The sequence below is a fragment of the Lithobates pipiens genome, unplaced genomic scaffold (assembly GCF_037356315.1).
Source record: "Lithobates pipiens isolate NorthernLeopardFrog02 unplaced genomic scaffold, aLitPip1_a1.2 Scaffold_22, whole genome shotgun sequence".
NCBI lineage: Eukaryota > Metazoa > Chordata > Amphibia > Anura > Ranidae > Lithobates > Lithobates pipiens.
In genome coordinates this window covers 152,446,991-152,465,101 of record NW_027507784.1, presented here as the reverse complement: position 1 = coordinate 152,465,101, position 18,111 = coordinate 152,446,991, and the positions used below count along the sequence as shown (strand labels likewise).

General features: G+C 44.0%; 1 protein-coding gene across 1 annotated transcript in view; it reads left to right on the top strand.

The window, feature by feature from the left end:
- LOC143924260 (carboxypeptidase O-like) overlaps positions 1-18,111 on the top strand; it is an 84,732-nt gene that overhangs the window by 34,485 nt on the left and 32,136 nt on the right. Inside the window, 3 exon segments of the mRNA XM_077448468.1 lie at positions 873-974; positions 1,236-1,340; positions 9,504-9,614. Coding sequence (XP_077304594.1) covers positions 873-974; positions 1,236-1,340; positions 9,504-9,614 — 318 coding nt within the window.

Below are 18,111 nucleotides of genomic sequence, written 5' to 3'. Positions count from 1 at the left end.
GTGCCATGTTGAACTTCCAGTGACCAGTATGAGAAAGTGAGAGCAATAACACCAAATTTAACACACCTGCTCCCCATTTACAGCTGAGACCGTGTAACACTAACTAGTCACATAACACTGGGGAGGGAAAATAGCTAATTGGGCCCAATTTGAATATTTTCACTTAGGGGTGTACTCACTTTTGTTGCCCCAGTTTAAACATTATTGGCTGTGTGTTGAATTATTTTGAGGGGGCAGCAAATTTACACTGTTATGCAAGCTGTACACTCACTTTACATTGTAGCAAAGTATCATTTCTTCAGTGTTGTCATATGAAAAGTTATAATAAAATATTTACAAAAATGTGAGGAGTGTACTCATTTTGTGAGATACTGTATATCCTATTTACTATAATGTAAAAAAAAGTATTATAACACCATACTTTGGGCATTCAGCACCAATTTATTGTTTAGAACATTCCCTTAGGCCAAAAAAATACTTTTTTATGCATACTTAACTTAAAATATAGTACATGAAAAAAAGGAACGATATGGAATCCTTACTGCCAGCTTATATTTTACAACCTTATCATTTTCATCTGTTATCAAATAGTCCAACATGTATGGCCCATTTACACTTATCAAAACTTTATTGCAGTGTGGTAATGCATGTGCATTACTAAGCGTTACAGCATGAGATAACATGCATTGGTTAAGTAATGTACATTGGATTGGGGTGGCATCCACAGAGAAGATGCCATGCATGAAAGTCCACATTGCTGCAACACACAAGTGTGATTGGGAATTTAATTGTACTGTTGTTAATATATTTAAAGTTAACTTTAGCTAAACTATAGTTGTACAAATTGTAATACTAGTATATTTTTATTACAGATCTATGACTGGATGGAACAGATTAAAGAGAACCACAATGATTTGGTAACTAAACTGTATTTAGGAGAAACCTATGAAAAGCGACCAATATACTATTTCAGGGTAAGAAAAAAAAATATTAATTTCATTACTGTTCTGATAAGATATTCTAGGTATTTTGGAGAACCTCTGATGACCTATCTAACAGCCTAACCATATGTCCATCTTAAAAGCAATCTAGTTAAAGTTCTTGTTCCTTAGCCAGGAAATTGTGAAGAATGCCAATCTGACGTTTAATATTATTTCACCTTTTTAAATGGAGGTTGTGTGTGTTTGTACGCATGTATTAAAGACTGTTTTTTTTTGTTTGGTTTTATTTCACAGGTTGGATGGCCATCTGAAAAGAAGAAAAAAATCATGTTTATTGATTGTGGATTTCATGCTAGAGAATGGGTCTCTGTAGCTTTCTGTCAGTGGTTCGTAAAAGAGGTGAAGTGTAAATCTATTATTTAAATTACAATAAATTGTTATTAATGAGATTCTGTTAGCTTACATAACCAGGTGTTTTCAAAAAGGAAGGAAACAAGAAGAGGAGAAAGGGAGGGCTGCTACTGCTCTAAATAAATAATCATAGGCTGCTTTCACACTGTGGCGCTTTACAAGCACTATAGCACTAAAAGTAGCGCCTGCATAGCGCCTGCAAAGAGCCTATCCTCTCACTCCAGTGTGCGCTGGCAGGACGCCAAAAAACTCCTGCAAGCCTCTTCTTTGAGGCGATATAGGCTACAGCGCCCCCTGCCCATTGAAGCAATGGGCAGCACCGCCGAAGTGGCGGCAAAGCGGCGCTGCAGCTGGCGCTTTTAACCCTTTTTCGGTCGTTAGCAGGGGTTAAAAGTGATAGGGACCCGAAAAGGGACAGAAAAATGACTGTAAAGCGATGCTAAAAATTGCCCCCCAATGCCCCAGTGTGAAAGTAGCATAATTCCACGTACACACGTTTAAACAATCGGGTGGAAAAGTCCGGCAAACCCAAGTCCGCCGGACAATCCCCCCGTGTGTAGCCTCCGGCAGACTTTTTTGACCTGAAAGTACGACGGACTTAGAAAGTAGTTTTGCACTCCAATCTTCCCGCCGGACTTGCATTTCGGCGGACAATCCGGCTGTGCGTATGCCAGTCCACCATACTTTTGAAATGAACAGACTTTTCCCACCCGAAGAAAAGTCTGCTCATTTTGAGCGGGTCTCCAGGTAGGCAGGGCCCGCGAAGGAGACGTCACTGACCCCGCCACCTGGTATGGACTTAAAGGGGAACCCCAACGCCGAAAAAAATCGGTGTGGGGGTCCCCCCAGGCCCACATCAGACCCTTGTAAGAGCACGCTACCCGGCCAGCCAGGAAAGGGGGGGGACGAGCGAGCGGCCCCCCTCCTGAACCGTACCAGGCTGTGTGCCCTCAACATGGGGGGTGCCTTGGGAAAGGGGGGCCGCGCGGCCCCCCCACCCCAAAGAACCTTGTCTCCATGTTGATGAGGACAAGGGCCTCTTCTCGACAACCCTGGCTGTTGGTTGTCGGGGTCTGCGGGCGGGGGGCTTTAATAAGGGGGCCCCCGGATACCGGCCCCCCACCCTATGTGAATGAGTATGGGGTACAATGTACCCCTACCCATTCACCTGTAAAATAAAGTACAAAAAAACACAACACACAAGGGTTAAAATAGTTTATTGCACAGCTCCGGGGGTCTTCCGTCTTCGAGGGTCTTCTCGCCGGACTCCTCCGCTATCTTCTTCTAGCTCTTTTACTAGCGGAGGAGCCCAGCTTTCTTCCTCACCGCCGGCCTCTTCTTCCGACTTCGGGGGTCTTGTCCCCCTCTTCGGTTCTTCTGCCGGGCCACCGCGCCTTCTTATAGCTCTTTTACAGGCGGTGGCCCGATCTTCTGTCGCCGCTGTCATCGCCGCCTTCTGTTCTTCTGTTCTTCTCTTCTTCTGTACCCCATACTCATTCACATAGGGTGGGGGACTGGTATCCGGGGGCCCCCTTATTAAAGGGGGCTCCCAGATTCCGATAAGCCCCCCACCCGCAGACCCCGACAACCAATGGCCAGGGTTGTCGGGAAGAGGCCCTTGTCCTCATCAACATGGGGACAAGGTGCTTTGGGGTGGGGGGGGGGCGCACGGCCCCCCCTTCCCCAAGGCACCCCCCATGTTGAGGGCACGCGGCCTGGTATGGTTCAGGAGGGGGGGGGCGTCGCTCGCCCCCCCCCCCCTCGTCCCCCCCTTTCCTGGCCGGCCGGGTAGCGTGCTCGGACAAGGGTCTGATGTGGACCTGGGGGGGAACCCCACGCTGATTTTTTTCGGCGTTGGGGTTCCCCTTTAAGTCCATACCAGGTGGTGGGGCCAGCAACGCATGCTTCGCGGGCCCCGCCTACCTGGAGACGCGTTTGAAATGAGCGGACTTTCCTCTGCGTGTGTGGGCGAGTCCGTTCATTTCAAAAATTTCATTTTTTTATTATTTTTATATATAACAGATGGAAAAAATAAACATAGTTTATATCAAGACAATAAAGTGCAGGTGACAACCAGGGCTGTAAGTGTCCATCATGGTAATCAAATCCCCACGTTTATATAATATACATTCCCTTGCCCTCTTTTTATATGTGCAAGGTCCAAACCAAGTGTCTTCGTATGTTTTTTAAACGGTGTTCCACAAAACCAATGAAAGGAGTCAAAGTGGCACTTAGTGTCCCAACACAACCTTTCTGTTTAAGCAACTTAAACTGACAGCTCCTTTCAGCATGTTTGCATCACACATAAATTGAGGTTGTTGGCAACTTAGGTAACCACTTACAGGCCAGAAGATTTGGCTGCTTAATTACCAGGCATTTTTTGAGCGGTCATGTGACACTGTACCCAAAAAGAATGGCCATCCTTTTTTTCCCCACAAATAGAGATTTCTTTTGGAGGTATTTGATCACCTCTGTGGTTTTAATTTTTTGAGCTATAAACAAAAAAAGAGCAATAATTTTGAAAAAATAAATATTTTTAACTTTTAGCTATAATAAATATCCCCAAAATGTTTTAAAAAAAATTTCTACATATTGTTGATAAAAAAAAATTGCAATAAGTGTATATTGATTGGTTTGAGCAAAAGTTATAGCGTCTACAAACTATGGGAAAGATTTATGGCATTTTTATAATGGCTAATGACAAAGTTTCAAAGACAGCCAGTCTGCCTGAAAGGATACTTTTTATTTAGCTACCTTATAGTGCTCTGGGAATCCTTTGTCTTGTAATAAACATTTATGTGTAAAATAAAAAAGACTGTATGCATTTAGTAAAGAAATGAATCAACAGTTGTATAAACTAAAAAAATAAAACTAGAAGTAATTAAAATAAGACCATATAAAACTGTAAAAATAAGACCATAAACCATTACAGTTTCCCTTCAAAGGTCAAAACCTCCTACCATTTGGCTCTCCCCCCCCCCCCCCCAACTCATCTCTGAGTTAGTTAAAAAAAAAAAGACCTATGATAAAACACTTTGTGAACATTCACACAACTCCTTTCTAACCTCTTTACTAAAGCAGCCTTACCATGTCCAAAGATAATTCAGTGAACCTTAACCACATCATGCACACAGGATGTTTTGCCATCTCTGCTAGACGCATTTCCTCCTGGCAGCAGCGTTTTTATAGGCAAAACATTTGATACTTGTAAACATGTGTAGCGCCCTGCTCCTGATGGGCAGATGCTATTATTTTTTCAAATTTAGTTGTCTGAAGCTGTAGTTTGGCTCAGACTAATTCTCTCTAAAAATTCTGGTTTCTGTACCAGTCTAGCTGGTTCCCACTTGACTGTAGTTGTCACTGTCACCGCCGGTAGGTGTGGAACAGCAGCAGGCTGGATGCATTGAATGCCACCTCTTGCTCGGAAATAGCTCAGTGGGTGTGGTTTCCCTGCTGTGCATTCTGGGAGAGGGTATTGAAGGTACCAACACCATTTTTTTGGGGTCTGTTTCTGGGTCCCTGTCTTGGGGTCCGCTATACTGACCTCATGGCCCTCCTGGCCTGGGGTCTGTGTCGCATGGTTCTGCGCCTCGAGGCCGGCTGGCCTGAGGCTTTGCAACTGAGAGTGTAGACCCAGGAATGTCTTGGGGCCTGCTGATCCAGGGGCGGTCCTGTGCTGTCTCACCTGCAGGGAGAGGCCAAGGAAACTGGAGGATCCAGGGGAGGACTTCTTAGGTGGAGGACCGAGCGCAAGGCTGGTGTTTCTGGAGGAGCCTGGAAACTCAGTTGGAGGACGCAACCCAGATCAATACCCTTACAGTATCGCCGGGTCACCTGAAAGAATCTGGTACTGTATGGTAGTTCTTCCTAAAACTCTCAAAATCTCTAAGTTCAATTGACAAGTCTGTGGCAGAGACTTTGTTGAGCATCTCATTGGCTGCTAGGTCAAGTGAGAGGGTCCTATCCGGTGATTGCTGGATCCAGTCTGTGGAGCTGTTTGTCCGCTGGATCTGACTAATACCTCTAACCCGCAATTACTAGGTAATTGCGGGTTACTGGACTCCCCTTTATCCTCTAACCCTCTACTGAAGGACTTTGTTTCTTTCCTTCTTTTGTGTTATCCCTAAATAAATCCTCGAAAAGGACTAAGTGTCGGATCTATCATCATTTGGGCTACTTTCCAACGGGACCCCTCTAATATGAAGAGGCGAGCAGGTGAGGTAACGGTAAGCCAGCAGCTCCCTTGGGAGTGTGCTACATGTGGAGGCTGTTATGGAACCTAGGATGTTCTCTGGGGGTACCACTACGAGTATCAGACTGCCTGGAACTCTGCTGACAGATACAAGGATTCACCTGAGACCGCAGGGGCATTTCATGCTGTATATTACAGGAGATGTCGAGGCCTTGGGCATGCTGTGCAACAGGTGCGAGGGACTGGGCGCAAACCCTCATCCGATGTCTGCATTGCGGGGAGTACCTGTTCGCAGTGGAGCAGCCACCTCGTGCCTATAGGATGGACTGGGCTACGGGCATCGCCACCAAGGAGACCGCTACATTTACTCCTGTGTACATCTTCAAAACCAACTGCTACAATCAGTGTTCCTGAGGGAGGTGTTACTGTTACTGCCATCAGAGGAACAACCGTAGACATCGTGGAAGCTGCTCCTTCCACCACCACTCACTTTTCTGCATCTACTCAAAGGAAGGTGGGATACGTGAAAGCCTCCTGCAGCCGTTGTCAAGGCCTACCTCAGTAATTGCCTGGACCGGATTCGGAGAAAGTGATCGCTCCCGAGGAATCAGCTACAGGAACGGTTGATAGCTCTGGGGAAAATGTACCTAGTGGGACTGTTTGTAGATATCTACCGGCAAAAGAGTTACGAGACTCTGAGATAGACTCTTTGTTGGACATATCTGGGGACGATGACCTGTTTGAAATCATGTCCCAAGAGATGTTGTGGGTAAACGCTGATGATGTTGACGTGTAATGTGTCTGGTTGGCTAACCTTAAACTCGGAGAGTGCATCGCCTCAGGCGGGAACCCCAGTGACTATTAGTGAGACTATGCCCAAAGATAATACTTTATATACTATATTTAGGCAAAGGAATTGCCTGCCTATGCCATGGTACAGAAGTCGCCTAACTCATGTGTGCCTCCTGGACTGGGAAGTGCTCGATCTCTGCCTAGACTCGCCCAATCACATCGGTTGCTGAATAAACAGGTAGCTACCGAGTATGGGCTAGAATTTCCCTATGTACCTAAGGAAATAATGCAAGAGATTGAACAGCATAGAGAACGTTGGTATGCAGATGATGTTTGGGACTATTTGAAAGTGTCAAAACCTTTTAGGAAGCCAGGATGTTCCCCAACTATGGATGATAATTTCACCGGGTGTCTTCAGCACTGGAGTTGTGGGAGACACATTCATGCACACAAAATAATTATTTGCCGGCCGGGAAAGTACAACATCGTTTTCTTCATAACAACATTGGATGCCAAGGGAAAAGCCATAACTTTGCCAGATCCCCGTTTCTATTGGTGATGTATCACCTTGACTTTTTTTTCTTTAACCACTTTCAGACCGGACCATTTTGCAGGCCAATGACCAGACCACTTTTTGCGATTCGGCACTGCGCCGCTTTAACTGATAATTGTACGGTCGTGCAACATGGCTCAAAAACAAAATTGACATCCTTTTTTTCCTACAAATAGAGCTTTCTTTTGGTGGTATTTGATCACCCCTGCGGTTTGTTTTTTGTTATTTTTTTTGCTATAAACAAAAAAACAGCATCAAATTTGAAAAAAACGCATTTTTTTTTACTTTTTGCTATAATAAATATCCCCCAAAAATATACAAAAAAACATTTTTTTTCCTCAGTTTAGGCTGATACGTATTCTTCTACATATTTTTGGTAAAAAAAACGCAATAAGCGATTATTGATTGGTTTGCGCAATATTTATAGCGTTTAAAAATAGGGGATAGTTTTATGGCATTTTTATTAATAACTTTTTTTTACTAGTAATGGCGGCGATCAGCGATTGTTATTGTGACTGCGACATTATGGTGGACACATCAGACATTTTTGACACATTTTTGGGACCATTGTCATTTATACAGCAATCAGTGCTATACAAATGCACTGATTCCTGTGTAAATGACACTGGCAGTGAAGGGGTTAACCGGGGGTGGCAGTGTAGGAGTTAAGTGTGTCCTAGGGGCGTGTTATTAACTGTGGGGGGCTGGGTTGTGTGTTAGTGAACACTGATCTCTGCTCCAATCACAGGAAGCAGAGATCAGTGTCACTTGTTGCTAGGCAGAACGGGGAGATGCTGTTTACAACGGCATCTCCCCATTCATCTTCCACATGAGACGATCGTGGGTATCCCTGTGGGGATCGAGTCTGCGAGACCCACGACCGGACTCACGGGGGTCCCGACCAGCGGCACGCACGTGACGGCAGGGCAGCAAATTCAACGGAACGCACCTGTATGCCAGTTTGCCTGCCCATGCCATTCTGCCGACGTACATCGCCGTGCGCCGGTTGGGAACTGGTTAAGTGGCAGTTCTTATGGAGGAACTCTCTTTTCTTTTAAAATCCACGGACTGTAGGGACTATATAGATAGCGCTAGGGTTCCTGGAAAGAGACTTTGGGTCAAGACTATCTACCGGCCCCAGTACTTGTATAATGGACTTGTTCTTCAGTGCTTTCGCCACTAGATGGTGGAGGTTTGCACAACAGGTTGAACTTTTGCACTTAGACACACAGTTAAATATATTTGAAAGAAGGAGTCATTTTTTTTTTAAATGGGGCTTTGCCTCTTATAGTCGCACAAATTATATGCTTCTGTTTTGTGTGTTTTGTTTCAGGAAAGCAACAAAATCCTCTATCAAGCTGCTGGAGAGTGGGTGGTTTAGATAGTTAGAGGATGGGAGTTATGTGTTATGTAACCTGTTTGCATGTAAAATTGTTCAAATATATTGAGTGTTTGTTTTACCTTTCCTTTTCCCTTCCCTATCCAAGTTTTGAGTTCAGGTACCAGGCTTTCAGGACTGAAAGTCTTTTTATTTTTTCCAGACAATAAGGACATCGTCTAATGCGGAGGGAGAGCATGTAGCGCCCTGCTCCTGATTGGCAGACGCTATTATTTTTAGTTTTCTGAAGCTGTAGTTTGGTTTAGACTAATTCTCTCTAAAAGTTCTGGTTTCTGTACCAGTCCAGCTGGGTTGCACTGATTCCCATTTGTCCGTATGTGTCGCTGTCCAATAAATTATTTTAAAAACATGTGTTGTGTTTTTTCTTTACACTTTTTTTTCACCAGGTGAATGGGTAGGGGTACATGGTACCCCAATACTCATTCACATATGGTGGGGGGCCGGTATCTGGGGGCTCCTTATTAAAAGGGGCTCCCGGATTCCGATAAGCCCCCCGCCAGACAACCAACGACCAGGGTTGTCGGGAAGAGGCCCTTGTCCTCATCAACATGGGGACAAGGTGCTTTGGGCCCCCCCTTGCCAAAAGCATGTTGAGGGCACGCGGCCTAGTATGGCTCAGGAGGGGGTGGGGGGGGCGCTCGCTCATCCCCATTCCCTTTCCTGACCAGCCGGGCTGCGTGCTTGGATAAGGGTCTGATATGGACTTTGGGGGGGAACCCCACGCTGTTTTTTCGGCGTATGGCTTCCCTTTTAAGTCCATACCAGGTGACGGGGCTAGCGATGTCTAAATTTTGCCGATGGAGGCGATATTGACTTCCTTTGCTAGTCCTGTCTACCTGGAGCCGCGTTCAAAACAAACAGACTTTTCTCCGTGTGTGGGCAAGTCCGTTCATTTTAAAAGTCCCGCTAAAAATCGCTGATGGCTGCCATTCCTAGTAAAATAAATAAAAATTCAATAAACATATCCCATAGTTTGTAGACTCCACAGCTTTTGCACAGACCAAGCAATACACGCTTATTTGAATTTTTTTACCAAAAATATGTATATTTGGGTACAGCTTCGCAACTGTAAGTTAAAGTAATGCAGTGGCATATTGCGAAAAATGGCCTGGTCGTGAAGGGAGTAAACCTTCCAGGGCTGGAGTTGTTAAAGCAACACATGTTTTAATGCTGTTAATTATTTAATTTTCATTTATGCAATATTCCATTTCACAGCTTGTTTCATCTCACAAATCGGATCCTATTCTTGCCAAAGTCCTAAAAGAAGTTGATTTCTACATTGTACCTGTGTTTAATATCGATGGATATATTTACACGTGGACAACGGTAAGCTGAAGAAGTGATAAAAGAAAAAAAAAGCATTGTAAATTCAAGTGGACCTCACTAAGTAAAAACGCTGCATGAAAAAGTTAACTCTTATGAGGTATATGCCACCTCCCAGATTGCTACCCTTTCTTTATTTAATATTTACATTTTTATTCATGCCAGGATGTATGTAATAGCTCTCTTTTCTCCTTGCCCACTGTAGCTATGAGAACTGGGCCTCTCCTACACAGTGCTGTTAACGTTGGTACCAAAAGGCCTATATAAGTGCAGCAGCTGCACTAGTCCTTTGCTGTCTAATCTGTAGCCGTAGCCGTGTCCCTGAATCTGATTCTGCCTTCCTGTGTTTGACTGCTCTTGACTTCCCTTGAACGCTACCTGCCCTAACCTTGGCCTGTATCTGGACTTTGCCTCTGCCTTCTTCCCATCTGTCTGATCTTATGTTGCCAACCTCTGCCTGTACCTTGACCATTCCTTGCCTGCTATTTATGCCTGCATCTGACCGTCTATTGCCAATGTGGCTTGTCTGACCATGTATCCAGTCTCTCATTTGTCCTGCATGAACCTTCCTGGCTCCCGCTGGAGCTTCCTCTACTGTGACCCACCAGTCTTCCTGCACCAGCTGTCAGCCGCTGCCTTTTGCTACCTGCTGCCCACCAGCCAAGGGTCTACTGTCCCTGCTGATATCTACTGTTCCAGCTATCCGGTCCATTCTGGTGATGCACCCACTACGCATCACTACTTTCAGCGGAAGGCTACACAGGCACCAAAACCACAGCCACTTTCACAACAACAGTGGTCTCTGAGCTGGGGCTGTACAAAAGGCCTTCCCTCTGCACGTTAGGTCAGCTGCAAAGTTCGTGACACAGACTTTTGAGGTACCCAAGAATAATAACCAAATTCATATATTTGTTTTTATTACGTCACTTCTTAAAAAATAATAAGCGGTACAGTCATTAGAATGCATCCCTCACATAAGTGTTCCTGTCCAGTAGGCATTAGCATTTAGTAAGTCAGTCTCATAGGTAATTTACAACTATAAAATTTACAACTACATAATAATAGATTGATGATAAAGTGGACAGCGGGAGCCTTATTCCTTTTGTTTATATGTTTCTCAGATTCACACTGCTTCTCAAGATGATGAAGAAGGCTACATTTGTATTGAATTTAAAAATAATTTCAAAAATAGTTCATATACCATTATATCTGTACATATATTATATTTATATATCACTTTTACCTGACTATTTAATGTCTACTACAGCCTTTTTCAACCAGGAAGCCCAAGCACCCTGGGGTGCATTGAGGTTTCTTCAGGGGTGCCTTGGCAAAATGCGCAAAAAAATGCCCAAAATTGTAAACAGGCAGTGGGTGGATGAAGCATGCCTTACAGTTACACAAAGCCACATGTTTTCATTGTGCACCATTACGACCTTCTAGATGCTGTCCTTCTAATGACCAATTACATCATCAGTTTCAAGGGAGAATGTCAGTCTCCTGCATTGCATCCTTGTTTGACCCTCCCCTGACTCTCTCCATCAGCTTTGGGGTCACATTAGCTGAGTGAGTAAAACTGAGGAAGAAGAGAAACATTGGAATGCTAGTCAGTACTAGGGATAGGCCCAACACCCCCTGTTTCGGTTCGCACCAGAACATACCGAACAGGCAAACGTTTTGGCAGAACATATGAACACCGTTAAAGTCTATGGGACATGAACATGAATAATCAAAAGTGCTCATTTTAAAGGCTTATATGCAAGTTATTGTCATAAAAAGTGTTTGGGGACCGGTCCTGCCCCAGGGGACATGTATCAATGTAAAAAAAAAAATGGCCATTTTTTCAGGAGCAGTGATTTTAATAATGCTTAAAGTAAAACAATAAAAGTGAAATATTCCTTTAAATTCCGTACCTGGGGGGTGTCTATAGTATGCATGTAAAGTGGTGCATTTTTCCCGTGTTTAGAACAGTCCCTGCACAAAATGACATTTCTAAAGGAAAAAAAGTAATTTAAAAGTACGCGTGGCTATAATGAATTGTTGGTCCCAGCAATACAGAAAAATAGTCAATTGAAAAAAACGGCATGGGATCCCCCACGGTCCATTATCAGGCCCTTTGGGTCTAGTATGAATATTAAGGGGAACCCTGAAACCAAAATTTAAAAAAATAATTGCCTAGGGGCCCCCCAAATTCCATACCAGGCCCTGAAGAGCCTGGTATGGATATTAAGGGGAACCCTGCGCCAAATTATTTTTTTAAATGACTTAGGGGTCACTCTCAAAATCCATACCAGACCCTTCAGGTCTGGTTTGGATTTTAAGGGGAACTCAATGCCAAATTTAAAAAAAAATGGCGTGGGGGTCCCCACATTTTGTCATTTTGTGCAGGGACTGTTCTAAACATGGGAAAAATGTGCCGCTCTATGGACATACTATAAACAGCCCCCAGGTATGAAATGTAAAGGAATATTTCACTTTTATTGTTTGACTTTAAGCATTAATAAAATCACTGCTCCCGAAAAAAAAAAGAGATGTCTGTGACATGGAACATGATTTGACATTGGTAGATTGATCAAAGCAGTGGAAACTGCAGTTCAATATTTCTAAATGTAAAATAATGCTCATGGGAAAAAAGAATACCTTGATAGTGTACAATGTTGGAGGTACAGTGTTGGGGAAAACTACAAAAAAAGTTTTGGGAGTACTTATTTCAGATACCGTATATACTCGAGTATAAGCCGAGATTTTCAGCCTCTTTTTTGAGGCTGAAAGTGCCCCCCTCGGCTTATACTCGAGTCATCGCTGTCTGCCTGCTCGATCAGCGTGTCGAGCAGACAGACAGCGGCCATTCTATAATTCAAAAGCCGCGCCTCCGGCTCCGCCTTCGCCTGTGATAGGCGGAACACTGAATTTCCCAGCAGCCTGTGTTCCGCCTATCACGGACATCGTCTCATCCTCGTACTACGGACGAGGATGAGACGATGTCCGTGATAGGCGGAACACAGGCTGCTGGGAAATTCAGTGTTCCGCCTATCACAGGCGAAGGCGGAGGCGCGGCTTTTGAATTTTACAATGGCCGCCGAGGCGCCGACGAAGAGCGGCGATCCTGGCAAGGCACGGGACGGAGGCAAGGCAAGGCAAGGCACGGCACGGCACGGGACGGGACGGAGGCAAGGCACGACACGGGACGGAGGCAAGGCACGGCACGGGACGGAGGCAAGGAGGCAAGGCACGGGACGGAGGCTCGGGACACAGGTAGGCTGGACACACACACACACACACACACACACACACACACACACACATGGACACACACACACAGGGATGGATGGATGGAGACACACACACACAGGGATGGATGGATACACACACACACAGGGATGGATGGATGGATGGAGACACACACACACAGGGATGGATGGATGGATGGAGACACACACACACAGGGATGGATGGATGGATGGAGACACACACACACAGGGATGGATGGATGGATGGACACACACACACACACAGGGATGGATGGATGGATGGACACACACACACACACAGGGATGGATGGATGGATGGACACACACACACACAGGGATGGATGGACGGACACACAGGGATGGACGGACACACAGGGATGGACGGACACACAGGGATGGACGGACACACACACAGGGATGGACAGGCATGTCTCACCCTCGGCTTATACACGAGTCAATAAGTTTGCCAGTTTTTTTGGGGGTAAATTGGGGGCCTCGGCTTATATTCGGGTCGGCCTATACTCGAGTATATACGGTAATTAAAAAATGAACAAACAGTGTGGCTAAGCAGTGGGAAAAGTAAAAAGATATCTAGGATCTATTACAAGAGGGATCACCTTTAGGAGGAAGAAGATCCTGATTCCACTACACTATTACATTACATTTATTTAGACCTCATTTAGAATGCTGTGTCTAGAGACAGACAACAAAAATGGTGAAAGGTCTGGGGGACAAAACATATCAGGAGAGACTTCAGGAACCTAATATGTACATTGAGGAAAGAAGAGAAAGGGGAAACTTGCCTGGAAATTTTTAAATACATAAAGGGTGGGAACAAGATTCAGGACAGTATTTTCAATATAAAGCTGACATTAAGAGCATGGAGACATGACCTCAAACTAGCAAAAAGAAAGTTCAAAACTAGTATTGCTTTATGGGTGATAACTCAGTGCTCTTAGTAGGTTCTTTCCATGGCCTATAGGGTGTTGTCTATATTGTCCTTGCACTCACCCCAGAGACCTTGTTTAGTGATCAAGTGCCTTGGAACCTACAATATTTCAGTATGTAAGAAACAATAAATGTCATATTTGTGACCTGTGAATTGAATAAGGATCCCACTGCCTACTTGATCATCAATCTATTCATGTATCTGTGAAAAATGTGGATGTTTTGTATTGCCTTACTAAATTCTAAAGCATACTGGAAACCTACAGTATGCGAGGGGGGCATTTCAAAGAATGTAACTTTTATGTTTTTTTTTTCTTTTTAATTATAATGATAAAAACATTTATATTTTTTTATGAATTTGTTTGTAATACTTGGGTACCTCTAAAGTCCATTTACTTTGTTCTTTCATGTATTTTTGAAATAGTAGCTATATAAAAAAGAAACAGCAGCAATCCTGGAGGTGGCATACACCTCATGAGAGATAGAATTTTTTACACAGCACATTTTAATAAAAAAAAAATGTTTGGCTGGTGTTCTGCTTTAAACTATCTGGGGTTGCAAAGATAATAGCCTAATTGAAACAAATTTTAAAATGTATCCTCAAGACAGAATGGGAAGATAAATAAAAAAATATATATTTTTCCAAAAGGGTGAACTTGAATTAAGTTCTACTAAGAGAGAGCTGTCAGTGCATTCGTATATGGGGGAAAACGAAAAAGACGTAAAAGCCTGAGTGAACTCAACCTCAATGTGCTGTATCCATAAGTAGATGTAACAGGATCCAGTGATCTGACACATATATTGAAATATAGAAATTTGCTTTATTAGACACAAATATCTGAACAATACAAAACCCGCTATCCATCTCATGAAATCATAATTGGCCAATTATTAAATACACATCGGCAGCTGCAGGGAAGTTATATGAACAACATCCTCTCCCAAAAAATAAAAAAAGAGGGGAAAACCAAGGTATTAGCACATGTTTATAAATGTATGTGCCCCATTGGGTGCACAATCTAGATCATCTAGATAAAAAAAGTATAACATTGCCTTCTCTATGTTGTGATAATATATGGATCATGGCTGAATGTTGCTGAAGCTTCCTTAAAGGGGGGTCAATTGGTAAGGTGTGTTCCAGGACTGGTTTGAAGTTGGATGTTATGCAAAGTCCATTAAGAGATTTTCTCATGGATATGCGAAAGTCCAGACCACATGTGAACAATGTCATCTCCATGTGGCCAACACTGTAATAGATGTCTTTAGGCTATGGTATAAAATCAACCAAGCTGAGGTTGATATAATAGGCCACTACATGTTTATAGTAACCTGTAAAGTCCATAAAGGTATCCCAAATGGGATCAGTTCTTATATATCCAGCTTGGAATGTGTCAGGAACCCTGAATCAGACTGAAGTGCAGTAAAAATCACACTATTTAATAAAAAGGTAAAATGGTATAAACAAAGCAAACGTAGTCAAAACATAGACAAATTTTCGTAACCAGGAAGGGTAGTCAGAACAAGCCAGAGAAACAGGAGTCCAGCAAAATCGGGTGCAGCAAACAGGATCAAAAACCAGAAGGGAAGTCAGCCAAGCAAAAGTCTTTCACAGGAAAACACAGAAGAGAGAGTCTGGATATGTTAACCAAGGCAAAGGCACAGAAGATTTGATCCAAGAAGTTTATATAACCAGCAGCTCTAGCTGATGAGCAGGAAATGAAGACCAGGTGAGTCTCTGTGGAAGGAAGAGACTTTGGCAATTAACCGACACCTGAGAACAGAGCTCTGAGGAGGAAGGGCTAAGCCCAGCCCTGATAGAATGATAGTAAAATAGTGGCTTATATAATGAGCATCAGATACAACTGAAAAACTCCCAGGGAAGGATGTCCTTGCCATTACATATAGTTATTTTTGTAGTTTATAGCAAGGCATCTACTGTCCACCCTTTATTGGCAAATGAATAACATAGGAGAACTTCTCCAACTGTGTAATATGGGATTTGTCATTGCCCAGTGTGGGAGCCATCAGTATAATTTAACCACTTCAATACAGGGCACTTAAACACCTTCCTGCCCAGACCAATTTTGAGCTTTCAGCGCTGTCGCACTTTGAATGACAATTGCGCGGTCATGCTACACTGTACCCAAATGAAATTTTTATCATTTTTTTCCCACAAATAGAGCTTTCTTTTGGTGGTATTTGATCACCTCTACGGTTTTTATTTTTTGCGCTACAAATAAAAAAATACAGAAAATTTTGAAAAAAAAAATGTTTTTTTTTGTTTCAGTTTCAAAACTTTGTAAATAAGTACGTTTTCTCCTTCACTGATGGGCACTGATGGGGCTACACTGATGGGCACTGATAAGGTGGCACTGATGGGCACCAATGTGGCACCAATGAAGTGGCACTGACAGGCGGCACTGATGAGCGACACGGATGGGCGACACGGATGAGCGACACGGATGGGCGACACGGACGGACACTGATAGGTGGCACAAATTGGCACTGATAGCTGGCACGGATGGGCGGCACGGATGGGCATGGATAGGCGGCACAGGTAGGCATGGATAGGCGGCACAGGTGGGCATAGATAGGCGGCACAGGTGGGCACTCATAGGCGGCACAGGTGGGCACTCATAGGCGGCACAGGTGGGCACTCATAGGCGGCACAGGTGGGCACTCAGGCGGCACAGGTGGGCACTCAGGCGCACAGGTGGGCACTCATAGGCGGCACAGGTGGGCACTCATAGGCGGCATCGGTGTTATAGTAATGGATGCCAATCAGTGCCAAACAATAATGCATGCCAATCAGTGATGCCCATTGTGGCCACTGATTGGCATCCATTATGGGCACTGATTGGCACCCATTGTGCTGACTGGCACCCTGGTGGTCTAGGGAGGATTATGGATTTTTATTACCTTTTCCCTGGTGGTCTAGTGGTGTCCCTGGTGGTCCAGTATGGGCATCCTCGGGGGGGCTGTGCTGATAATCGATCAGCACAGACCCCCCCTGTCAGAGGAGCAGCCGATCGGCTCTCCTCTACTCGCGTCTGACAGACGCGAGTGAGGGAAAGCCGATCACCGGCTCTTCCCATTTACACTGTGATCAGCCGTGATTGGACACGGCTGATCACATGGTAAAGAGTCTCCGTCGGAGACTCTTTACCGAGATCGTAGTTGCCGGGTGTCAGACTGACACCCCGCAACAACGATCGCCGCGATGCGCGCCCCCGGGGGCGCGCAGCGGCTCATTATCCTAATCACGTCATATGACGTCCGGTTAGGATAATGAAACCACTTTGCCGCCGTCAATTTGTAATAGGGCGGGCGGCAAGTGGTTAAAGAGAAACAAAAAGCCATTTAACACTCAAGTAAAGTCCAATATATAATAAGTCCATATTCAAATAGACTATCAGTCCCTTAAAGGAATGGAGGAGGTATCCCAGATGCTGGCTGCATGGGACCAAGCTGGAAGCTTGACCGGTTTCGCCAGCCACGCCGGCTGCTTCAGTGGCAACTATTCACATGGGTGACATTATTTACATATGGTCTGGACTTTTGCATATCCATGAGAAGATCTCTTAATGGATTTTGTATAACATCCAAGTTCAAACCAGCCCTGGAACACACCTTACCAAAGGATCCCCCTTTAAAGAATCTTCAGCAACATTCAGCCATGAGCCAAATATTATCACTTTACAACACGGAAGAGGAAATGTTATACATTTTTTGATTTAGTTCATATATATTGTGCCCCACAACGGGGCACAAACATTTATGAACATGTGCTAATATCCTTGTTTTATCCCTTTTTTCTCTTTTGGGAGAGGAAGTGGTTCATACAACTTCCGTGCAGCTGCCATGGTTATGTATGTTTTTTTTAATAATTGGCTAATTATAATTTTATGAGATAGATAGTGAGTTTTGTATTGTTCAGATATTTGTGTCCAATAGCTAATTTCTATATTTCTATACATGTGTCAGATCACTGGGTCCTGTTACATCTACTTATGGATACATCACATAGTGTGTACAATTGAGGTTGAGCTTAGTCAGTTTTTTTTATGTCTTTCTGTTTTTCCTCAAAGATAATAGCCTACCATACTATAAATGTGTAGTTTATTTAACGCTAATGTGGCTGGGGGTCACTGATCCCTAGGTACTTAGGCAAAATTTAATAGCATCCCTATGCATTAGTCAATTTGACTGAAACTCTATGACCAGCTTGCCTGCCAAAAAAGGTTACCCTGTTTTTGAAGGATATGCTGTATTATACAGTATATATCTTATTTGCAACATTG